Source organism: Tenrec ecaudatus, chromosome 17, assembly GCF_050624435.1.
Source record: "Tenrec ecaudatus isolate mTenEca1 chromosome 17, mTenEca1.hap1, whole genome shotgun sequence".
Classification (NCBI taxonomy): Eukaryota; Metazoa; Chordata; class Mammalia; order Afrosoricida; family Tenrecidae; genus Tenrec; species Tenrec ecaudatus.
The window spans coordinates 51,995,990-52,021,469 of record NC_134546.1 but is presented as its reverse complement, the minus strand read 5'-3'; the positions used below and the strand labels follow the sequence as shown (position 1 = coordinate 52,021,469).

The 25,480-nt window shown below is 49.4% G+C and overlaps 1 protein-coding gene across 1 annotated transcript; it reads right to left on the bottom strand.

Annotated features, from left to right (window-relative positions):
• Positions 1-15,584: 15,584 nt before the first annotated feature.
• Positions 15,585-23,233, bottom strand: CRABP1 (cellular retinoic acid binding protein 1). Its single transcript, XM_075535769.1, has 4 exons — positions 23,084-23,233; positions 22,308-22,486; positions 20,245-20,358; positions 15,585-15,842 (listed from the first exon to the last, which is right to left on the bottom strand). Exons 1-4 carry the CDS (start codon positions 23,151-23,153, stop codon positions 15,792-15,794), a joined length of 414 nt encoding a protein of 137 aa, XP_075391884.1. The 5' UTR covers positions 23,154-23,233; the 3' UTR covers positions 15,585-15,791.
• Between the last annotated feature and the right edge of the window lie 2,247 nt (positions 23,234-25,480).

Genomic DNA, 25,480 nt, shown 5'->3' with positions numbered 1-25,480 from the left:
TTCAGGAACAGTGGTGTGAGTGGCGATGTCTGGAGGGTAGAGCGAATGTGGGGTAGAAAAGGGGAACTGATTACAAGAATCTACGTATAGCCTCCTCCCTGGGGATGGACAGCAGAGAAGAGGACGGGGGGGGGGGGGGGGAGAGACATCAGACAGTGTAACATATGACAAAATAATAATAATTTAGGAATTATGAAGGGTTCATGAGGTAGGGGGGAGTGGGGAGGGAGGGGAAATGAGCAGCCGATATTAAGGGCTCGACTAGAAGGCAAATGTTTTGAGAATGATGATGGCAACAAATGTACATATGTGCCTGACACAATAGATGTATGTATGGATTGTGATAAGAATTGGACAAGAGGGGACTTCCGGGAAGATGGCGACGAACTGACACATACCAGAGGGACTCCACAGAATTCAGCCCAGGAAAGTTGCTTAGAGGGAAATTCAATACGACTGGAACACAGGAGGAACATCATAAAGATAAGTAGGCCCAGACCCACAGGGTTTTGAGGGGCTGGGGTTTTTTTGCTTACCTCAGTAGAAGCCGGCTGGGGCTTGACCTTGGCCTCATCACTGTCTCTGCCAGGGCCTGGACCATTTGGAGCCTGTAGCGGGGCTTGGTGTCAACACAGCCACAGCTTGCCCCCACCTGCCTCAGGGCAGGGACAGGATTCTTACAGTTCCATGGGCAGGGATCGAGGTTCACCACATTGTTGCTTTTGTTTCTATCTCTCTTCTCTGTTCCCCCCTCCCCCAGTCTTGGAGGGCTGCTGCAGCTACAGGGCAGGGATCGGGACTCAGCTACATTGTTCCTTTTGTTTACATATCTTCTCTATATTGCTACACAGTCTAAGCAGTCTTAAAAAAGTTCTTTCTCCTCCTTGTCTCTTTTCTGTTCTCTCACACTCTGCTGTGGACCTCCAGACCACTCCCCTTAGCCTAGGGCATTTGTGCCTGCACCACACCCAGCTAGGTGATCTCCACCCTGTGTAACTAGACCAGGATAGGGAAAGTCCTGCTTTCCCTCCAGGGGATACTCTGCCAAAGTTCTTACTGGGGAATTCCTGCCTGTGTACCTGGGGGTACAAGGCAGCTCAGCCAACACTTGTCAACATTCCAAGCTGTTGCAGGAACCTCTGCCCAAGCTCTACAACATCAAAGCAGGCAACCCACCTGCCTTCTGGGGCACTCCCCTGGCAGGGAAGCCACAGGAGGATAAAGTGATAGATTAATTCCATAGTGAAATTAGCTATAGGCAGCTAGAAGAAGCATTCCTACAAGTCTCTCAGAGAGAGCCAGTGTTCTTCAACTCCCTGGAAAATGGCACCTGGCTCCTCTAAAACAATGCAACGCAAACAGCCATCAGCCCCAACGACCTCAACGAAAAAACAGAAGAAATAAAAGGCAATGGCAGAAAATGTCCTGAACATAGCAACATACATAGAAGAAGCAGACATTGAGCGGCCACAGAAAGAAATGTTCAGAAAGCTGCTTGGAGTCATACAGGATATGAGGGAAACAATACAGAAAAAGGATGAAATGATAGAGGAGATAAAGGCCAAAGGGAAATACAGGAGCTTAGGGAGGAGATAACAAAAACCAGTAGCAGAAACACGACCTCGACTGAAGGAAGCAGAGAACCACATCAGTGACTTGGAGGACAGCCAAGCAGACTTTAACAAACGTGAACAAAAATCTAATAAAACAACAAGTGATCCAAATCAGTGGTAAGGAGGGTGTGGAAGTCCTGGTAGGGCATGATCAAGGGTAATGTAACCAAGAGGAATTGCTGAAACCTAGGTGGGGACTGAGCATGTGGTGGGACATGAGGAAAGCCAAAGGAAATAGAGGAAAGAGCTGGGAGGCAAAGGGCATTTAAAGAGGTCTAGATAAAGACATGTACACAAACAAATATATTTATATATGAGGATGGGGAAATACATCTGTGTGCATATATTTATAGGTTTAGTATTAAGGTAGCAGAAGGACATTGGGCCTCCACTCAAGTACTCCCTCAATGCAAGAATACTTTCATCTATTAAATTGGCATTCTATGATGCTCACCTTCCCGACACAACCTCTGAAGATAAAGCGGGTGAACAAGAAAATGTGATGAAGAAAGCTGATGGTGCCTGGCTATGAAAAGATATAGTATCTATGGTCTTAAAGGCTTGAAGGTAAACAAGGGGCCATCTAGCTCAGAAGCAACAAAGCCCACATGGAAGAAGCACACCAGCCTATGTGATCACTAGGTGTCAAAGGGAACAGGTATCGGTCATCATCAGAACAAAAAATCTTACCATAGTGAATGAGGGGGGTAGTACAGAGTGGAGACCCAAAGCCCATCTGTAGGTCACTGGAGATCCCCTTACAGAGGGGTCTAGGGGAGGAGATGAGCCAGTCAGGATGTGATTTAGCACCAATGAAAAATATAGCTTTCCTCTAGTTCCTAAATGATTCCTTCCCCGCCCTTTACTTTCATGATCCCAATTCTACCTTGCAAGTCTGGCTAGACCAGAGAATGTACACTGGTACAGAAAGGAACTGGAAACACAGGGAATCCAGGGTGGATGATCCCTTCAGGACCAGTGGTGTGAGTGGCGGTAGAGGGTAGAGGAAGGGTGAGTTGGAAAGGGGGAATCAATTAGAAATGTCTACATGTTACCTCCTCTCTGGAGGACGGACAACAGAATAGTGGGTGAAGGGAGTTGTCAGACAGGTCAAGGTATGACAAAATAATAATTTATAAATTATCAAGGGTTCATGAGGGAGGGGGAGCGGAGAGGGAGGGGGAAAATGAGGACCTGATGCCAGGGGCTTAAGTGGAGAGCAAATGTTTTGAGAATAATGAGGGCAATGAATGTACAAAAGTGCTTTACACAATTGATGTATTTATGGATTGTGATAAGAGTTGTATGAGCCCCTAATAAAATGATTTTTTAAAAGACTATCTGTTGGCTTGAATCCCAACAGTTCTTTCTATAATGTTTAATCCTCTTGATTGTAGCCATACAAATTCAGATAAGATTAAACAAAAAAAGTGAAAGTATTGGTTCTTTTTTTTTATCGTTTTATTAGGGGCTCATACAACTTATCACAATCCATACATACATCAATTGTGTCAAGCATGAAAGTATTGGTTCTTGACATTGAAATATTCCAGGTGACTTCTCATGCTCTCAATCCCCCACTGTCGCCCTTGTCTGCATTGGCTTTATTCCCAGACAGAAAGCTCTTTAAGAGGAACACTGTTTTTGCCACAGGTCTACCTGTAAGCAGGCCTCCTAGCCAACAAACAGTCCAAAGAAGTCACCTCCTTTCTGAATATTCTGGCTGGAGACCGAAAGGAGGTTCTGTTTGGACCAATTTGGATCACCCGTCTCCACCCTAGAAGAGGCTGCTGGTTAGCTCCACAGGAACCATGGAGAATCACTTCATCATAAGAAGTAGGGGCTGTGTAACTGGAAGAATGGAAAATACAGGAGGCAGACAACAGTTAGCTGTCACAGTCCCCAGGGCCACTAGTACAGCGGCAGTTTATGCACAGATAAGGAGCCAAGTGGGAGTAACATTGACCTTGAGCTCTGGCCACTGGGCTGTGTTGACCTGCAGGGTGGAGTGTCAAGGCAGAGTGAGTAGCCTTTTCTAATTCACACAAAGGTGGGTGTATCAACTCATAGGGAATCTTGCAAAGTGTACCACCTGTTCCTTTTCCCGCTGCCTGGAAACCCCCTCCACGGCCTGCAAAGCCCAGTTCAAATGCCTGCTCCTTGCGGAACTGGCTGAGACGAATAGCAAGTTGGTGGGAAATGAGCCTACACAATTATGTTTCTGCCTCGGTTGGCCAGTTGTAGGTCCTTGCCTGTCTTCTTGTGTGACTGAGTCCCCACTCCTCCCATAGACACACAGGATGATCCATCCGGAGAGGGAAGAGATCTGTCCTTGCTGCCCAGCTGCAGAAGATACCTGGGAAGATAGAAGAGCCCTGTACATGGGCAGGGGAGCTGCGCCTTAGTGTACCCGCATGGCCAGGTCTCCAGAAGCCACGGCCCTTCTCCAGGAGGCCAGGAGGGAAGAGACAGTGGCTGGACTCTGTCTGAGCATCACTGAGGTTGCCAGGAAATGGCTCTAGGACTCTAGGCTCTGGCCCATAATTAAAACCATATCTGGAAACTTGGAGCCTTTGGTGAAACTGAATCCCTGTCAATGAAAGCAAAGGAAATGTACTGTGGGTGGAGCCTGGCCCCTGGGCCGGCAGGGCTGGGACTGGGCAGTCAGGCTGAACCTTTCTTCTGAAAGACCCTTAGGGATCCCTGGCATGTGGGCTGAGGACAGCCCTGAGAAGAACAGGGGAACGCACCTGCCGCTGTCATCGTCTCCCCGCTTCCCTGCTGCTTCCCTGCTGCTTTCCTTCAGACAGAAGCTGGGTTCTGCCAACTTTGATTCACTTTGGGTTAGTTACTTTGCCTTACGAGCCTCAGTGTACGATCTGTAAAATGGGGGTGAACATCGTACCTATGTGCTCAGCTCATTCTGAGGCTGAAGAGAGACCAGGTGTGAACGGCGCCTAGCAGAGGGCCCAGGCAGGGATTCTCCACCTTCCTCATACCGCCACCCTTTCAAAATTCCTCCTGTGGTGGTGACCCCAACCATAACATTATTTCCGTTGCTACTTCATTGCTGTCATTGTGCTACTGTTTTGAATCAGGCAATGCCTGTGAAAGGGTTGTTTGACCCCCAAAGGGATCATGCGACCCACAGGTTGAGAACCGCTGGCCTAGGCCATAGCCAGTCCTCATTAAATACAACTTGTTCCCCTGCATTCTTGCTCCCTTCCCACCAATGAGAAGCCACTGGGTCGCATTAAGAAAACATTTCCTGGCTAATGGTCGATGCAGGCGCCCGGAGGAGACAAACAGTCTGCCTCCATCAATAGCCTGGCAGCTCAAACCCACCCAGGCTGTCCTGGCATGAAGAAGAAAGGCCAGGCAACCTGTCTCCACAAGGAGCAGAGCCAAGACAGGTCCCAGGAACCCTCCCACTCTGGAGCACACCGGGTCCCTGGGGGGTGAGAACTGACTGGTGGAACCAGCTTTGCTCCTTTGCTTTGGTTCCGTGGAAAGAGCATTTGACCGCTTGGGGGTTGGTATCAGCTCTGCCACTTACAAACAGGATGGGTTACTGGAAAGGGCTTCATCTCTCTAAGCCTTCATCTCTCTAAGCCTCAGGACCGACGTCTGTCAAATGAGGATAATGACGTGTCTGTCCTGCTCCATTCCAGGGTTACAGTACATCCCACATGGTGTGCATGCCCTATAAACACAACAGAGCCGAACACCTTCGTGATCTCTGCTACTAAGGGAGAGGTCAGGGTTGGGGGGAGGCAGAATGACAAATAAAGAAGTAAATAAAATGGAGGGTATTTAACAAGATGTTGTTGTTCATTTTATTTCTTGAGACAGGATGTGTATATATACATATACACAATATATACATATATATATTTCTTTAATTTTTCCCCATATTCCTTATCCCTCAAACCTAAACAGTGGTTTGAGTGGCTTAAAAAAAAAAAGGAGGAAAAGTAAACTTTAAATGGACTTGGAATCTTTAGTGACAAACAAGTGCCTGTCACACACACACAGTAATCTCTGGTATTCCAACACTTCTTTCCCATCTGGCTGCCTTGTTTTTGTCTTGGTTGGTTCATCTCTTTCTTTTTCAAAATTCGTGACTCACATAAGCATCGTGAAGTCTGCACCACCTCAAATAGTGTCCCCTAAAACTCATGTCTACCCAGAATCTCAGAGTGTGATTTGATTTGGCAAGAGGATTTGGCAGATGGAATCCTTATACTGAATTAGGGTGAGCTCAAAATCCAATATGGCTGCCGTTGCTAACAGAAGAGGAGAAGGCACAGAGACACAACACAGACGGAAGATGGTCATGCCACAAACAAGGAACACCACTAATCGCCAGAAATTCGAAGACGCAAGAATTAGAAATTTGAAGAAGCAAGTCTTCAGAGGGAATGTAGCCCTGCCAGCACCTTGAGGATGCACTTCATACATCCAGAACCATCCATTCAGTTCACTAATACCTAAGTCTGTCTTGGAGCAAGGACAACCAGAAGGCTCATTAGACTCAAGGATGTTGAGACATTGTCTTGTGTATTTAGGAAATGCTATCAGGCGAGACCAGTCCCTGGAAAAGGGCATCACGCAAAGGAGAACAGCAAAAGTGAGGAAGACCCTCATTGAACTGGATTGGCACAGGGGCTGAAAACTGGGCTCAACCAAGTGTTGTGAAGTTGGCACAGGACCCGGCAAGGCTTTGCTCTGTTTCTATGGGGTTGCTATGAGCCGGAACCAACTTGACAGAATGTGATTTTATCACACAGCACAACGGGCCTTTGGTCATTAAGTGTTCGATTAAATGTGTTCTTGAGATGACCTTTAAATCGAGGTGGGATATACTCAAGGCTCTACCCGGGCTCTTGTGGACTTGTTTTTATTTTCTTCAACTTTAATTTGCACATAAACAACGATCTGTTCGGCAGTCAGTTCCTGGTCTTGTTCTGGCGAAAGATATTGAGCATCTCCACGGTCTCCTTGCAGGTACCATGGACTGCCAAAAGAACAAAAAGTCGGTCTTGGCAGAAATACAGCTGTCGTGTCCCTTAGAGGCAGGGATGGCGAGATTTTGTCTCACGTACTTTGGACATGTTATCAGTAGGGACCAGCCCAGAAAAGGACACCACTCTTGGAAAAACACAAGGTCAATGAAAAGAGGGAGGCTTTCCAGGAGCCAGACGGCTGAAACGGCGGCAAAAATTGGCCAAAGCATAGCATATATCGGGAGGCCGGCACCGGACCAGGCAGCATTTTTTCCCTGCTGGTCCCCGAAGTTGCTGAGTCAAAACAGACTCAACACCACCTACTAACTACGTGTAGAATGGTGAAAGTACACATTCCGTTGCCTGAAGCTAGCCACTGATGGCATTTTACATGCTAGTCCTAGGAAGCTAAGAAGGAGCCCTAGTGGCGTAGTGGGTGATGGATTGGACTGGTTTTTTATATCATTTTATTGGGGGCTCACACAACTCTTATCACAATCCATATATACATTAATTGTGTAAAACACATCTGTACATTCATTGCCCTCATCATTCCCAAAACATTTGCTCTCCACTTAAGGCCCTGGCATCAGCTCCTCATTTTTGGTTGGACTGTGAACAGCAGTTTGACGCCACCCTCCACTCCACAGGAGAAAGACGAACTCTCTGATCTCATAAAGATCTACAGCCTTGGGATCCCCCACCCTCCCAGAGCAGTTCTACTCTGTCCTATAGGGCCGCTGTGAGTCAAAATCTACCTGTTGGTTGTAGTAGGTTGTTTGTTTGTTTCGGAAACTATTACAGGGGTTTAACGTGTTAGAGCTAGAAGAGATGTTGATGACCATCCAGCGGTTCTGTCAGAAATCACCTGGAGAAATGGAGATTCCAGGGCTCCAACTCAAACCTAGAAAATCAGAACACCCCGTTTTTAAAATGGAAAACAAAATTATTTTGAATTACGACAGCAATACATGCTTCTTCTGCATGAATCCAACACCAGAGAAATCATGAGTGTAAACTTCTCTTCAGGGGTAACTGGCTTTGTGTTCCCTAACTTATTTCCCATGCCGACTCCCTCTGGAAGAGCTAGGCATATCATTTTCATGTTTCCTATTGAACGAGATCATTACTCACTTAAAGAAAAACAACTTAATATAGCTTGCACAGTTTCCCACGACAGCCCATGCGTGTCTCCCTCACGCTCTTTGACGGCTGCAGGGAATTCCTTGATGTGGACTATAGCAGTTGACTTGGCTAGTTTCCAATTGGTGGAGTTTGTCCCTGGGAACGCAGACGAAGCCAGCCTCGCCTGTGTCCATTTGTGACAATCTCTGCTTTATACAGATCGGCAACTGGAGGCCTAGGGAAGGGCCGCGTGCAGGTCAGGGTCTCAGCCAGGGCTTCCCAGCCCAGCCTCCTGCTGTACTCTGTGTATCCAACTGGATCGACACATTGCAAGGGGGGGCTGTGATGAAGGGCAATTTAACTTTTTTTCCCTGAATCTGTTGCTGACAGTGAGAGGGAAAGAAAATTAAAACAATCTTCAATGTTCATTTTATTTCATGTATTTCTGAAAATTGGATGTTTTCCAAACATTCTCGGTTTTCACTTCTCATTATGCTCTATATAAGAGTCCATGACTCAATACATTTTTCCTGCATGTTGTTTCTCAAGCCAATGTACATATATTTTTGCTAGAATCCTGAGATCAGCTTTCCCTGAGGGTGACTATTCTGAGAGGTCTTGGTCCAGTTCCAATTTACAGACCCAAGCCCCACCTCTTTCACCATAATTGATGATTTTTTTTCCTCACTAGTGGGAATAATGGGATTATAAAATTATGACTGGCATCTATTTTTTATTAAGTAAATGTCTACAGGTCATGTAGGTAATTTCCCCAGAAAGATAAATTACCCGAATATAACATGTAATGTTTGCAGAATCCTTGTGAGAATTTGCTTTGCCCAGAAGTATGCTTGTTAGTCCTACTACAGAATGGAACACCAGACCTGCCGCCAATGAGGCAGGAGAGGTGTGGTTGGAACTGGCCACTGCGCATCAGGTCACATTCTCTTGGAAGCAATCGCCTGCTGTCATCTTCAGAGTTTGGTTGCCTCTTCACCTCCTGTCACAAAGAGGTAGGTGGAAACCTGCTCAGATTTCTGGATAAAAGAGAAGAGACGTTATCTTCAGACAACTGAAAGCAGTGTTGAGTGTTGCTTAGCACTGCCTTGGGAGAAGACAAAGGAAACAAAGGACCACCGAATAATTCCTGTGTCACCTGCCTCTTGGGTACAGAGAGCCCTGGTTATGTGATCAGTTAACTGAAAGGTCAGCAGTTCAAGTCCACTAGGCATTTTGCAGGCGAAGGAAGAGGCCATCTCTTTCAATAAAGATCTATAGTCTCGGAAACCCTATGGGGAAATTCTGTTCTGTCCTTTAGGTAGCTATGCGTCAGAATTGACTTGATGGCAACTAGTTTGCCTCTTGGGCATAAGACACTTGCTTCTATTGTAGAATCCAAAGCAGACCCCTCTCTCTGAGCACCCAGACTGTGGTTTCTAAATACCAGTGTCCACTAAAAGCACTGGGATCCTTGGAGAAATGGCTACTCCCAGAGCTAGAGTGGGCAATGTGTAAAATAGATCTGGGACATCTTGCCATCATATCGAACACTGAAGAGGTTACCAAGGATCATTGGGGCGTTGGCAAAAAGACCCGAGAGCCCATCTGAGGACAAATTAGAGAAGAGACTAAGATAACATCAACACGGATAATAATTGCAATGAATTGGAACACTTCGTATAGGTTTCAGTTCATGAATTTTTAATACATTAAAGAATGAACACACACACACACACACACACACACCCCACATACACACAGGTCACCTTTGAAAGCTATCAGGAGAACCAATTGATTGCTTTGAAAACGATAAATACAGAGAATGGGTCAAGCATTTATTCTACCTTTTCTATGTAAAGTGAACCTGAGGATGGGAAGTATCTAACTCATGGAAGTGTTTCTGGGGCATTGGAAGCGGTGAGTTAGGGAGAGGGCAACAGTGGCTGTTACTGTCGAAGAAAGGGCAACCCAAAGGAACAAGCACTCTGGAGCCTGGTCTGCACTTCCTCTCAAAAAGTTCATCTAGAAAGAAGTCCATTACGATCCAGCAATCCACTTCTGGTGTAGACTTAGAGATCTAGTCAAAGAGACGCAGGGAGACACGTGCGCAACTGCGGCATTGCGGTATTGGCCACAAGAGCAAAGGGCCCTTCCACGGATGAATGAATACGCCAAACGTGGAAGAGTGGAATACTAAGCAACCTTACAGAACGGTGTGGAGTTCAGGAAACCTAGCATGGACGGGACTGAAAGACGTACAAGTGAAGCAAGTCATCGTATAAAGACAAACACCGCGTGACCCGACTTTCATACGCTGGCAGGAACACGCGTGTACTCCCACAGACACGAGAGGGCTTCAGAAAGTTCCCGGGATATCTGAAGTTGAGAGGAAGGCAGGATGAATGCGACCCAAAGATGCACGAAATGTTTGACAGTTGTCCATAATGGAGGTAAAGCGGGGTAACCAGAAGAACTGACAGATCTGAGATTAATGCCTACTGGACAAGGGTGACTTCAAAAAGGGCGATCTTGAAGATGAACTTTCACAAGCTTGTGAGGAACTAAATAGCAACCGATGGATGACAAAGACATGTAAAGCTCCTTAAATAAAATTTACTAACATTAAATCAAATTCATACAATAAAAACACTTACAATGTAGAAAAAAAAGGAATGAAAAAAATCCAGAAACTTCCCATGAACTTGGTAGCGCCTTTGTGGGTGCGTGTAGGTAAAAATGTGCCGTGTGAGCTCTCGCTGAAAACAATACAAGTAAAATATTACTTTTTAAAAAGAGTCCATGAGATATAAGGAGCCTCCTAAAAATAGCTCAGCATCCCACTAGGCAATACTCTTGCCCAAAAAAAAGTATTTCAAACCTGAATAATCAACCACTGGAGGTCCAGGGGGCAGCACCTGGCCCAGGGCAGGGCTCAGAAGGACGAGGTCAGCAGGTGTGGAGGTGGGGTGAGCGGTTTTTCACAGACGGGGTGGCAATGAATGAAATGTGTTTGAATCATGGAGTGGGAAACTGATGCTCTGCTCTGTTCACCTTCCTCCAAAACACAGCAGACGGTTTCAAAAACATCAAACCTGAGTGGAGCTGGACTTCAAGACCAACTACCAACTGACAGGCAGCTTAGGGGATGGGGGAGTGGGGGTGGGGGGGGCGGGGGCGAACACATGTTCAGTGACACACTGAAATGCAGTCACCAAAACCCAGACTGTGGGAAACGATACATGACAAACGGCCAGTTTCTCCCACAGACCAATTATTTTTAAAAAGAAGAAGAAAATTAGGCAAAGGGGAATATATGGATTCAAAAAATAAAGTATGGATTTTTTTTCCCTCATCCTGATTTGAACAAATGGGTAAACAGTTTATGAGTCAGTCAATTGGGAGAAGCTGAACACTGAAGGATCGCTGATAACATGAATAAATTATCAGTAGTTTTAAGGGTGGTAATGGTGTCATCATTTGTGGGTGGGTGGGGAATCCTTATCTTTTAGAGAACCACGCTGATGTGTTTACTGATGAATTCTTAAAACACCTGGGATTTGCTTCACAGAAATCTGAGCAGGGCAGGGTGGGTGAGGAATAAGTGACAGAAGATTGGCCAAGGTGGTTGTTGAAGCCGACAGGCAGCCGGGGTGGGGGTTGGGGGCAAAGAAAGGGCAACTATTATACTATTCTCTCTGCTTTTTCATGTGCTTGGGTATATTTCTAAAAATATGTTTTAATTTTTTAAAGCAGTTTAGTTCAGAAAATGAAGCGTCTTGATCTCAATGAGCACTTCTACGTTGACCTGGGCAACTCATTGCCCCTCTCTGGGCCTTCTCTGCCCTGCTGGGGGTGTTTCACGAGGGAAAGGCGGGTGGAACTGGAATAAGCACAACAACCCTTTCAATTTCAGGGTTGCTGTCAAGCAGGATTAAAAATATACACTGACTTGCCTTTACCTACCCCTTGAGGACTGGGCAAAGATGAATTTTTCACCCTGTATGCAGTAAAGTGAAATTACTTGGTATGACTCTTGTATCCATCATCTTTGTAACTCCCGCCCAATGACAGTATAAGTAAAGGATATAAGTAAACCTTAAGAAGAGATTCCTTGCACCATTCCTTTGGGTATAAAGTGAGCCACCTCAGAAGCAGGAAGAGAGAATCCCACAACCGCAAGACAGACGAGCAATAGGTAAAGCACTTGGAGAGGCAGCGGAGATGTGCCCAGACCACGAGGCAGAGCAACGAACAGCAGCTGGGACCATGAGGCAGAATGGCAGGCTTTCGGCACATGGAATGAGTAAAGCTGAGGACCTTCCGGCAAGAGGCTGGTTTGCAGAGTGGGGTGCCCTATATGCATATGCCACCACTAAAGGAGCAGTATAACACTTGGCCAAGAGGTCACATGGCTGAAAAGCCAAGGACCAGAGAGGTGTGGCTTCTAGCAGGGCTGAGATGAGGCACTGTCAGCAAAAAAAAAAAAACCAAACTGTATCTTTTTTTTTTACTTTTGTAAAGTATGTATTCGTTTTATTTTTAAATTTCTGAACAAATATGCTTAAATATATTAAGCAAAAAATTTTAATCATTTTATTGGGGGCTCATACAACTTATCACAATCCATACATACATCAATTGTGTAAAGCACATTTGTACATTTGCTGCCCTCATCATTCTCAAAACATTTGCTCTCCATTTAAGCCCCCAGAAGAGCTGTATCCTTAATGCTTTCTGATCCTGATTTGCTGTGACCTGTTAGCTTCCCTAAGAACCCCCTATATCTGTGAGTATTGCCCCACAGACTGCCAAAAGAACAAACAGATCTATCTTGGAAGGATAGGCAGAGTGTTCCTTAGAGGCAAAAATGATGAGACTGTGTCTTATCTACTTTGGACAGGTTACCAGGAAGGACCATTCCCTGGAGAAGGACATCATGTTTGGTAAAGCAGAGGGGTAACAAAAAAGAGAAGACCCTCAACAAGATGGACAGACACCCGGCTGCCACAGTGGACTCAACCACAGGAACAATTGTGAAGGTGGCACAGGACCGGGCAGTGCTTCGTTCCATTGTACTCAGGGTCTCTCTGCGCTGGAACCAGCTCACGGGCACCTAACAACAAGAACAACACAACCTACATAAAGTCCCTATGAAGAGGGGTCATCCCACTGGCCAGTAACTACCACAAACAGGAGATTTCTCCCCCTTTTAAAAATCTTTTCAACGCGTCCAGAGAGAGATGGTGACTGCCGTGTCTCCATGACGCGGAGCTGTCCTCTCAGATTTTCCTGATGACTTTAAGGTGGCTGCAGCCATTGCAGACATCACCCCCACACACCATATTCAGTGGCAGGAAGCAGAGAACACCGAGTTCCTACTCAGGCTCTCCTCCCATCAGGAATCAAAAGACTTTCCCCATAACCCCTTAGCAGACTGTCCCTCAAGTCTTATTGGCCAGAAGTGGGTCGCACAGCATCTGTTGGGTTACACTGTGGGTTGGGAAAGTAAGCTTTGGCTTTCCCCATCTTTGTTGTGGGAGGCAGGCAAGGGGAGAGGGATTGGGAAAGACTGGGCAGGCAACCAAGCTTCTGCTTCCAAGTCTAGCCCCTAGGCAGTGTTTTCCTTTCAAGAGGCCTGCTCGGGTATCGTACGGATGGTGCTGAGGCTTCTTTTACTGTTGATTGATGGCATTTGAGTCGAGCACCGTTATTTGTTCCCCGAATGGCTGTCTCTCCTCAGATATTTCCACTAGGAACACTTAGACCTTTCAGAAACTCTTGGCTCTCCATCAGTCAGATAATCAGCATCTGTTTACAGAGCGCTCCACATGTGCCAGACCCCATGGGACTGCAGGGATGCATGAGCCATTCCCGATCTCAAGGGCTGCCCAGGCCAGTTGGTGGAATGTGACTGAAACTTCAACCATATGGAATCACAACCCAAGACCACAAGAGGCCCTGTGAGCACCAGGCAGCCTGGAGTTGCACCCCTGGTGAGGTGGACAGGCACCAAAGACCCCCAACTTCGGAGGGCAGGCGCAGGCAGAGAAGACGCCCTGAAGGACGAGGCCAGTGTCCTAGAACAGAGAAGCGGAAAGAAGTGGAACCAGGGTTGGGAACCTTTGGGCTGGAGGGCAAGATCCATCTGGGAGTCCGCACAGCCCCTGGCATTGGACACCGAAGGACGTTTGGAAGGCCCTGCCCATATGGAGAATACATTTCATCGCCACTTCCACCACGTCAGCTACATTTTCCTGGCCATAGTTTATAAAGCAAGGGGCCACGCCTCCAAGTAGGGGGGCAGTGTATTCAAGGTTTTCTAGCCAGAAAGGTGAATGGTAGCAATCACATCCTTTGCCTGCACATTCCTACCTCTTCCGTTGCCCTTCTGCTAACAGGCTCTGCTGCTGAGGTTCTGTGTCTCAGGCCTAGGCCAGTCATTAGATCCTATTCCTTGTGATTGGTCCCGTAGTGGTCAGGTGACTCAAACTAATTGCATCAAGCTAGAATCACAGAGAGATGCAGAGGATTCCAGGCAAGGTCTAAACACTGAAGCTCAGTTTCTGCAGCTGGTCCTTCTGGATGGAGAGCTCCCCAGCAGTACCCCCAGGGGGATCAGTACATTCCTTTGTTTAAAAAGCATGGAACAGCTATAAACAGTCATAGAGTCAATGCTGACTCACAGCCATTCTACCTGGGGTTCCCAAGACTGCCAGTGCTTATGGGCGCAGACAGCTTCATCTTTGTCCCTCGGATGGGCTGGTAGGTTTGACCCGCCAACCTTGTACTTAGCAAGCCTAACCCACAGCACCACCATGCCTCCTTACAACAACTATATTGAGATCGAATCCACTTGCCGTGTTGAAAGTGTACAGTCTACCCATTGGATGTGCACACTTCAGTGGGATTTGGCTTAATCACGAGGCTTTAGTGTAATCACAATTGATGTGTAGCCAATTTTAGACCAAATGACTTTCACCTTTGAAAGTCTACAACTCTGTGGGTTATCATTCATTTGCATATTCATATTCCTTCTTTACTGTGTCTGTGTATGCCCTGGGACCCTTGTGGACAGCAAATACCATATAAACTCGAGTATAAGCCGAGCCGAATATCTGCCAAGGCACCTAATTTTACCACAAAAATGACATTAAAAATGTGCTGAGAAACTCGGCTTATACTCAAGTATATGTGGTACCTTTCCATTCCCTATCCCCACCCCCATCTCCAGACCCCTGCCCTTTGGACTCCAGCTAGGGCGGGGGAGGTAGATCAGAGATTCAAAGGTGTGTGATGTAAAAGGTGTGTTCAGTCCTCAGCTCACATGCGTGACTGGGACCATGGTTTCCACAGAAGCCTCGCTTGTCTATGTTGTTGCCACAGCTCTGGAAGAGTGCTCCCCTCCACCCCCAAGCTACAGCTTCTTTGGTCTGTGATGACTGCCCTGTTCCCATCTTCAGGCCTGGGGCGGTGAGACTCCCAGGTTGCTCATCCCTGGCGGCCTCATCCTCCTCCATTGGGCTTAGTGCTCTGCTTTATCCTGCTTGTGCGAAAATTGTGAGGTGCTCTCCTTGACCATTGTGAACATGCCCTCTCTCCTACTCAGAATAGTGGGGTGTGCCAACTGTCTTAATTAAAACACAGTAATACTGAGGCCCATGCACACCTGGATCTGCAGTCTGGATGCAATCTGAGGGTCCCAGTTGGCAACTCCTGGGGCATGTCACCCAGATCAGCCCAGTCCTAGGGAGAGCAGGGGCCCAGCAAGCCCATGCCAACTGAAAGGGGAAGCCCCAAAAAGGGAGGAGCCGAGACGTGTCCATCCAGTTTAATGACGGAGGAAACCATGCAAATGCCAAACTACGGAGCACCAGGAACAAGGCAGGCATAAAGGCAGGATGGGGACACTACAACATGATCGGGGCGAACTGGGAAGTCATCTAATGTCCATGGAGGAGGGAGCGGTCCACTGGTAGCTCGGGCCTACGACATATGCCTCCGGTGAGCCCACAGCCCACCCCTCAAGCCGCAGCAGGCCGGCTGCCCTTCACTCTCGAACGTAAATTCTCGTGCAGACCACGTCATCGGCGCCGAACGTCTGCGGACGACAAGAAAGGAAAACCAATCAGTGCGGCTGCCTGGGCAAACATGTTTTAAGCATATCGCTAATAAGGCTACTTCCTCCCCTGTTCAAAACCCTCGGTAAGAGAGAATTTCCTGTGCTCTTCATTTCTGTTAAGCAGGATGGCTTCTGGTGGGGGTGGGGGCGTGGGTTGTATGACCCCCCTGTAAAGCCCCCATCGTGGCAGCAGGGGTGTAGGACTATGCTAAGAGCAGTTTTCCTTTGCCTCTGGATCCCGTCTGACATCAGAGATGCACGTTTCCTGGCTTTGGGTTTGAAATTAAGCATGCAAAGGGGAGGATGTCATGTTGAATAGTTCTGTCTCTCTTCAAACGACTTAGGAGAGCAATGGCGTCTGGAGCTCCGCCAGCAGCTGAGATTGCTCAGGAGACGGAGTGAAAGTGCTTCCCGAGGGCAGCGGGCCAGCCCGGGAGGCAGCCCGAGATGCTGTTCAAGTGATAGTTAAATCACCTGGCAAGCCCAGAAAATTGATCGCAGCTGCAAAGCACAGCGACAGCGTTAGGCTGGGTTCTGCAACCCAGGAGCGGTGGTGGTCGGTGGGGTTCATTCTGACTCAAGCGACCCGAGGCAAAGGAATCTAGCTGGTTTTGCAGACTGGGGTCTTTAAGAAGGCAAATTGTACTTCTGCATTCTGGATACGATCGGAAGAATCCTGAGCTCTAAACTGCTGGATGACTAACAAGCGTGGGGGACTATGGGAGCTCAGGGCAGGGGCAGCATGGAACAGGACGATCCCAAAGGTTCTTTCTAGGTAAAACACGATGGCTTCTGTTTGCTTGTTGCTTAGAGGAGCATGAGGAGGGACATTTGACTAGGCAAGGGAGGGCACCCATCATTCCAGGGATGGAGGAGGGTGTTTTTCTGCTGAGATGATACTGAAGTCGACCATCTTGTCTCTTCCCCCAGCTAGCAATTACTCACAGGCTTGCTCTCTCTTCTCACAGGCAGTTGGTACAGGGAAAACAATGTATGTATATTAAAACAAACAAAAACAACAGCACAACAACCACAAACCCTCTGTCTGTAGGCCTGATGTGGGCCTATTTGTTTGCAGAGGTACGGTTTTCTGCAGGAGGGTACCACGGTTTCAGATCCTAAAACTGGCCAGAGCCTCAAAGACATAAAGCACTCACTGCCATCTAGTCGACACCTACTCCTGGCAGCCCTATAGGACAGGGGACAGCTGCCCTGTCCATTTCCAAGGCTCGAACTATGGGAGTAGAAAAGTAGAAAGCCCCTTCTCTCTGCCACAGAGCAGCTGATGGTTCCAAACTGCTGACCTTGCAGTTGGCAGCGAGCTACACCAAGCTTGGGTGTGCGTCCCGGGATCTTTAGACCTTATCTCGGAGAAGATTTGCGACGTGCTTTATTCCTACTCTATGTTTCAGGGAAATACGTAAGAGTTATTAGTCATGAGTGGTGATTAAGGAAGCAAATGCTCCTACCAGCTTCTTTTCGAAGGAGAGAATTTCCAGTCAGACGGATACAGTTGTTCTTGTTCCTGGTCACCCTTGCAGTCCTATCTTCTCCCAATGTTAGTGAGAAATCCAGAAGATTATGTGTGTGTGTGTGTGTGTGTGTGTGCATGCACATATGAGGCAAAGTGGGGGGTGGTAGTCAGCAAAGACAGCAAGGACTGTCCTGTTGTGTTGACCCCCAAAAACCATGTTACTTTTCCAGAAAGCTTTGCTCTTTGAGTTCCATGGCTCTGGGGTATGAGATGGAATACTCAAGTGTGTGTGTGTGTGGGGGGGGGGGGAGTTCAACGCTTTCCCCAGGCTGTAACCACTCTGATAGCTTTCCAGGATGTCAATCAGGCTAACAAATAACTTCCTGACATAAGAAGAAATTGCCACATTTTCAGTCACATTGGAAACAGTCTTTTCAGCCAGAAAACTGTTGGAGGTCAAGAGGTTGATTCCATCTCAGTGAGAGACCCATGGGTCAGAGAACAACTGCCTCTTATGGTTTTCTAGGCTGTAATCTTTATGCGTGGAGCCCTGGTGATGTGGTGGGTACACGTTGGGCTACTAACCACAAGGGCAGCAGTTCAAAATCATCAGCAGCTCTGAGAGAGAAAGATGAGGCTTTCCACTCCCTTTAAGAGTTACAGTCTCAGAAACTCACAGAGGTCATTCTACCTTGTCCTGTAGGGTCCCTATGAGTTGTCATGACTCCATGAAATCTGGAATCTTTACGGAGCACATGATTAAGTCTTTCATGCAGTCTCTGAGTGTGGGTTCGAATGACCCACATTTGGTTAGCAGCTGAGCTCTTAAAACTCCAAATAGTAGGGCCCCTTGCAAACAAAGCACAGCGGTTACCCCAAGAAAGTCTCTGTGGAATGCTCCAGGGTGGTGTGAAGGAGTATACTCCACTTTTAAAGGAAGGCAACTTCCAGCCCAGAGGAAATGTATCGCTGGCACCGGGTGAACTTACTTCAAGGTAACCAGGCTAATTTGCCTCTTGTTCTATGGAGATAGCATCTCCCTCAATCATGGATTTATTCATGATAATAACCCTTGAAACCAAAGCCTGCCTCTCAGATCCCAAACGGCAAGGATTAATGCTCCCTTTGGGACTTTTATGCGGTCTGCGGAGCCAGGGACTGGTGCTCTTGTAGAACGTTAGTGTGTGGGGGTGGGGTGGGGTGGGGGGTGTTGGAAGTGCCCTATAATTCTGGCTGTCTGGGCACGACAGGTACTATACTTTGTTAATAAAATCACACCCTTTCTCACAGCGCAAAGTGGGCTTATTTAACCCTCTGCAACACCGAAGACCTCTAAATTCCCCTCCCTTTTTACCATCTCAGGTGACAGAGAACCTAACAGCCTTTTCCTCCTGGTTTTTCCAGGTCTCCTTGCCTAGAATGGCTCCCACACAGGCTCCCCCTCCTGTTCTCAGGATGTCAGCCAGGTTGCAAATGAAGCCAGCTCTCCCCCTCTGCAAGCAGAAAGCCCCTTAAATCATCCCAGGGCAGGGGAGGCAAGAGGAGAGCATGTAGACCCTGTTAAAGGGCCAGAGACAGCTGAAGGGCTTCTGGCAGAAAACCTCATATTCAGAGGCCTCAAAAGTCGGAACTGATTCAGTGGCAACACAAACCTGTCATTTCAGGAGAATGCCGGAATGCCTTTAGGCCAGCCCCTCATTTTACAGCAGGGGCCCAGGCTAGGGAAGGGCAGGCCAGGTTGAGGTCCCACACCAACTCCTTTCCTATCATGCCTAGTCACCTCCTGCCTCCAGCTTCTGGGCTAGCAACCACTAAGGTGGGACAGGCTGGCAGGCCAGGTAGGGAAACATTCACCAAATGCCTGGAGGAGAACAAAGGATACCATTTCCTGCCACCCACACCTGCGTTCCCCCTTTCTCTTGGGGGAGCCCTGGTGGTGCCATGGATGAAGCACTGAGCCGTTAACCCAAAAGTCATTGGTTCGAGTCCCCAGCTGCTCGAAGCTGAGTCACTGTGCTGGCGCAAAGACTGAGTGTCTCCAGCCCTGGGAGGCAGCTCTGCTCTAGCGCATTGGGTCACTGTGAGTCCGAATCACTGTTCGGCAGTGAGTTTGGTTTGGGGGGCTCGGTCTGAGGGGGAAAGGTGGCTACAAGCAAAACTCCGTCTGTTCTGAAAACCACACCCTCTGCTGTCAAGTTCATTTCGACCCACAGCTGTCCTCTGGGGCAGTGTAGATCAGCCTCTTTCTGGGAGCAGACACCCTCATCTTTCTCCCTCAGAGAAGCTGGTGGATTTGAACCTCAGACCTTGCAGGCATCAGCCCACACCCACCCTCTCACCCACCCTCTCACCCACCCTCTCACCCACAGCATCATCCAAGCTCCTTTCGCAAAGGTTGAACTCTTTAAGTCTGAAGACTGAACGCTGCACACCTCTACTTCCCAGTTCAGCATTTGCCTGAGTCCCGAAGGCCACTGGAGACTAAGTCCAGGGGTAAGCTTCTGTGACGTGTTGGCATGCTAACATTTCTGAAACCTTTCCTAGCCAGCAAAATGGGAAACACAGCAAAAATATCCCGTCTGCAATGTATAAACCTGGAGACCTCAGAAAGGCCAGGTAGTGGAAGCCCAGCCAGAGAGGAGATTTGCTGAAAGCAAGTCACCCCTGGCTGTACCATTCAGAGAGTGGCCAGCACACCGGCCTCTGCCTCTAGCTCCTTCTCTGCTGCCAATCATGTTGTTTGACCTAGGCTGCCATCTCGGGCTTTCTGCTCAAATGTTAACCACGGAAACAGTGCATCTCTCCCTGGATAGGCGAGCCAAGATGACATTTATTTGGGGGACATGCCACTGGTATCCTCTAGGAAACTGGGGGGGGGGGCTTATTTGTGGGTCAAAGGATTCTCACCAGGATGAGCTCGTTGTTGGCCAGCTCTCGGGTCCAGTAGGTTTTGGGGCCGTCCCCTTCGAGAAGCGTTTGTGTGCAGTGGATTTTGTTCTCATTCTCCCAAGTGGCTAAACTCTGTGGGCAGGAAACCCATTAGTGACATTAATTACAGTCCCCGCAGCGGGAGCAGCAACAATGAGCTCCCTCGGAGTAATTGCTGTGCGAGAAGCAACACATGGGCCCTGTCAGCGGGGCACAGACTCTTCTGGTTGGGCCTCCCCAAATCCAAAGTTAGAGCGGTGGGGGATTGCATGGGGTATAAGCGAACCCTGTAAACACACACACACACACACACACACTCAACAAAGCAGCAACGCTTAAGCAACGCTTAAGAACAGTTCAGACACTAACAAAACACTCCTGTTGTCAACGGATCGGGGGCACCTGTGTGGAGCTGGGGCGGGTCATTGCCATCCTTGCCAGCTGTGTTCCTCAGACACCAGGCAGAGCTTGCTTGTTCCGAGGAACCTGGGTGTCTCGGCCTAGGAGGCTGCCAAGGGTTCCACTTTCCAGAGGAACTCTCTCCAAAAAGCAACAACCAACCCATTGGAAGAGTCGGGCTGCAGGGGGTTGGGAAGTGAATGGAGGGATTCCACAGGCTTCCCCTCTGCCTGCACCTGCAGGGCTGGCTAACCCCAGGACTAACTTGCACATAGATGCTTTTTAACACTACTTAGGGGATCACTGGGCGGGGGGGGGGGGATTGGGGGGGAAGGGTGGATAAAGAGAGCTCTATTCTCCATTCTGTCCTGTGTCACTCTGCTTGTTTTTAAATCAAAATTGACTTCCTGACTGTGGCCACCAATGGACGTCCCCAAGTTGAGCCCTACCTATTGGCAAGCCTTCCTTAGGTTCCCAGGGAAGAGGGGATCCATTTTAAGGGATCCAGCTTTAAGACTTAACCGTGAGTGGTCCCGCTCTTTTGGTTTTTTTCTGCAAACAAGGCAAGGCCTTGGACAGGAGACCGCACCGCCAAGCCTGGATGGATGTAGGTTTCACAGTAGGTCAATTTGGGGAGTCCAATATTAATGACCCTAACAGGTGAGCATCTTCCTGGGGAACTGCCTGGAGTCCTCCTCCCAGTATGTACATCAGACAAGCTCCACTGAGGAAAGGTGAAAGACACAATTTCACACTCTCTGGGATGCCTTTTACTTTCCTTGCTGTTTTAAACATTGGAGAAATGGAGGGAGGCATGCTGTGGCTTTTCAACTGAGTGGGAGCACCAGCGATGACTTTCCCAGCTGTCCTGTAAACACAGGAGGGTCAAAGGCAATTTTTGCCTTGCTAAAAAAGAAGGTCCAGCTTCTTGCTTCAGTCCACGCGCTCACCTCTGGGGTCACTCTACTGAGAAACGCAAAGCTTTTGCCCTTGAGGGCTAAGAGACATAACTTAGTCATTTTCACAGCCAGAACGCGCTTCATTTTGGAAAGAATTTCACCGTGCGAGAGGTGCCCGGGTTGGGTGGGGGAAGCTGGTGGGGCGGGGAGAGACGGACCATCGGGAATTGCTGAAACTGGATCCAGAGCGTTCCCCTGAGCCTTGGCACCCGGGGTGAGGATGGGGTGGGGGGTGGGGGCCGCTACGGCAGCTCCACCTGCGACCTGAAATGCGGCAAGGGCTGTGGCTCAGTACGAAAATCCAGTGGCGTCTGCAACGTCCCCCCCCCCCTCCCGCGCTCGACCGAGGCCTCTGGGGAGCGCTGCAGAAGTCACCCTCCCACCCCCAACCCCTCCCCCGGGATCGGGATGGCAGCGCTGCGCTCTGGAGGCCAGGCCGGTGCTTAGAGCTGAGCTGTTAGTACCTGGGAAGAGGGCTCAGGACTGGCTAAGAATTTCCCCATAGGCCAGGGCCCTGGGTGCACAAATCCTCTGAGAACAGCGGGTGCACGCGCCCTGCAAGGAAAGCCCTCCACACACGACAAAGGACAATTTATAGATACATCGGGCTGTAGCGTGGGGTTGCAGCGGGCAGTGGGCAGGAAGCGGGGACCCGGGAACACTGTCCAAGTTCTGGGGCCTCACCCTGCACTTGCGTCCGTCCACGGTTTCCTCCTCGAAGCCTTCTCCGACCTTGAAGTTGATCTCCGTAGTGCGCACCGTGGTGGATGTCTTGATATAGAATTGATCCCCGTCCTGGCGGATCTCCACGTGCGGTTTGGACGCAGCTGCCACCGCCACCTTCCTCAACATGGCGTTCACACCTGCACGGGCATGTGCGGGTAAAGCTCAGGCTGGGTTCACATGGGCCCCATGGCCCCACCTCAGGCGCGCGCTTCCCAAACCCTCCAACCATACATCAAGCGCCCCGCCATCCAGTTGATCCCGAGTGACCCTTTGGGGCGGTTGAAAACCTATCCACTCTTCCCTGTGCTCGCTCGCCTTGATTTTCCAGATGAAGAACTGAGCCTCAGAGAGGCTAAGCGGCATTCCCTGAGTTGCATAGTGAATTCATGGCAGAGGGAGGCCTTAAATCGAGGCCCCACACGTTTAAGTCCTTGACCTCCCTTGGACTCCAGCAATAGTCCCTCCTTGCGATGATCTAGCACCGCATAAAGGTGGAACCGTCTGGGAAGGGCCAACCAACCACCACCACCACCACCATTAAAAAAAAAAAAAAAAAGTTCGCTGGAAGAGCATTCCCAGGGCTCTGCTCACAGATGGGAGTGCCTGGGAGTTAGTCCCGATCTATAGCTCCCGGGACTCCCCTCTAACTGCGACTAGTCCCCAACGACCACACCTCCCGTCCCGAGGCTCTCGGTCAGTTTCTCTAGTCGGGGCGCGCCATCACATCAGCTTACCCAACGCCTTGAGTAGCTCGTCAAAATTCTCACTGCTGCGCATCTTCCAGGTGCCAGCGAAGTTGGGCATGGTGTGAAGGCGGCGGCGGGAAGCGGGCGCGGGTACGGACGGTGGCAGCGCAGCCGGCACACACGGAGCTGCAAGGCGGAGACTGGCCATCCGCGCCCAGCGCCGCGCTCCTTGAGTCAGCAGGCGAGCGCCCCGCCCCCCCGCTCCCCCGCCCCCCGCCGCGGCCCCAGCCCCGCGTGAGCCAACCCAGCTCCCCGCCCCGCCGTACCCCCACTCCGCCCCTTCCAGAAGGCTGCCGAGTCTTTTGGAGTCTGGTGTCCGCTCCTCTGCCGGGTAGGCGTCCCCGGCCACTCCCATGCCACTGGCCTCTGCCTTTAAAGTATGTAGTGGGAGAAGGGTTGATGAAACAAGATGGGCCAGGGATGGCTAATCGTAGAGACTGGGTCCTGGAGCCAGAGGGAATCCTGATGCTATTCTCTCTACTTTTGTCTGTTTAACATATCTGTGACAAAAGGTAAAAGAAAGTGGAAGGGGGGGGGGAGGGGACATCAGGGCATAGGAGCGCTGTCTCCCCAGCCTCAGCCCTGCCTTAGGAGGGTGCAAGGCCATTCCCCTTGTCTCCAGACTGAGGGTCCTATTTATTTACACACACACAGATACAAACAGACAGACAGACCCACACACACACTCCGCACACCCCAATGGGAGTCCGTGGCAGGAAAGTCCCAACCCCCACCAACACCAGCCTGGGCACTGCTGTGTGCAAAACCTGAGATCACAAGAGATTGTACGTCCTGAGCTGTGCGGGAGTGAGAGTGGCCGCAGCTGCAGGTTCAGAGGGGCTGAGCTCCAGAAACAGGGATGGGGCAGTGAGATCTGTTTTGTAGAGCCATGGGGCTTTGGACTCCCCGCAGATGGAGGGGCCCAGAGAAGAGAATCATTGCTCCCAGATATGCATCCCCCCCACACACACACTCACACCCCACCGCCTCTTCTCTTCTCTTCTCAGGGAGAACAGATGAGATCCTTAGCTCTCTCCACAGCAGCCTCAGATGATATAACTCACAGTTCTATAACCTGTCAGCTCTTTCTACATCTGGGAGCCCTTGGTGGCATAGTGTTTCTGTATTGGGCTGCTAACCACAGGGTCAGCAGTTCCAACCCAGCAGCCTCTCTGCAGGAGAAAGACAGCGCTCTCTACTCCCATAAAGAGTTAAAATATTGGGAACTCCACATGGGCAGTCCTTTCCCACCTTACAGAATCACTAACTAGTGGAACCCACTTGGATAAGTTTGGCTTGGATTTGGTGCTTTCTCCCTGGAATGCCCATTTTTCCTCTGGTTAACGAACTCCTGCCCCTTCACCAAAGCCCATCTTTCTGCTACCCTCTTTTGTAAAATGCATATTGTTAAGTCCTGGTGGAGCTGTCGAGGAAGCATTGAACTGACATCCGCAAGGTCAAGGCTTCAAACCCACCAGCCATGAGGGAGAAAGAAGAGGTTATCTGTTCCATGAAGATTTACAGCCTCTGAAAGGCTCCATCGGGTTGCTGTGAACAGGAAGGACATCCAGGGCCGTGGGTAACCACCATGATTAGTCTTCTCTAAACCCACAGATCTTTCTTTGGTCCTGCTCGCCTGCAAGCCTTAGCCCAGAGCCAGCACAGTGATGGAGTCAGGAGTTCCTGGGTGGCGCAAAGGGTTAAGTGCTCACTGTCCGCTCCAAGGTTCCTTTGGTAGAAAGACATGGCGATCCCCTTCTGAAAGATCAGCCACCGAAAGCCACAGTTCCCCTTGGACACACAGACGTCGTCATGCATCAGAATTTATTGGAAGGGAACTGGTGGTGGTGGTGGAGGAGATGGTTTGTTTTAATGATTGAACACCAGCTTGTTCACCCTTCCTCAGACTCAGCCAGGTGGGGCTCAAGAAAAAAAGCCGTTAGTTTGAGGTGGATGGAAATTTTCCTCAGTCCAGGGGCAGTGTGGGGGATAATGGCTCACCAGGGGCTGGAGAAATCCATGCTATTCAACCTCGGGGCTTCTGGAGGTGCCTGGGGCAGGGTTTCTGCGCTGAGTCTCTGAGACCCTTAATCCTGAGGAGCTAACTCAGACAGCAGGGTGGAGTGAGGGGAGGAGAAGGGCAGTCACCAGCTGGGCAGGAATGTGGGCAGGGACAGCTCTGTGGACAAGGCTCTGCTGTTGCCACATGAACACACTCCTAACACGTTTTTCCACAGCGGCCCCTCCACCTTCACTTTACAGTGAGATCTGCATATTTGGTTGGCTTTTGGCAGGGGTTAGGGGTGGCCAGAGACTAAAATTCATTTGATGGGGAAGGAAGAGACTGGTGTCTCTAGGCTGAGGGGCACAGCAGGGGTGCTACCC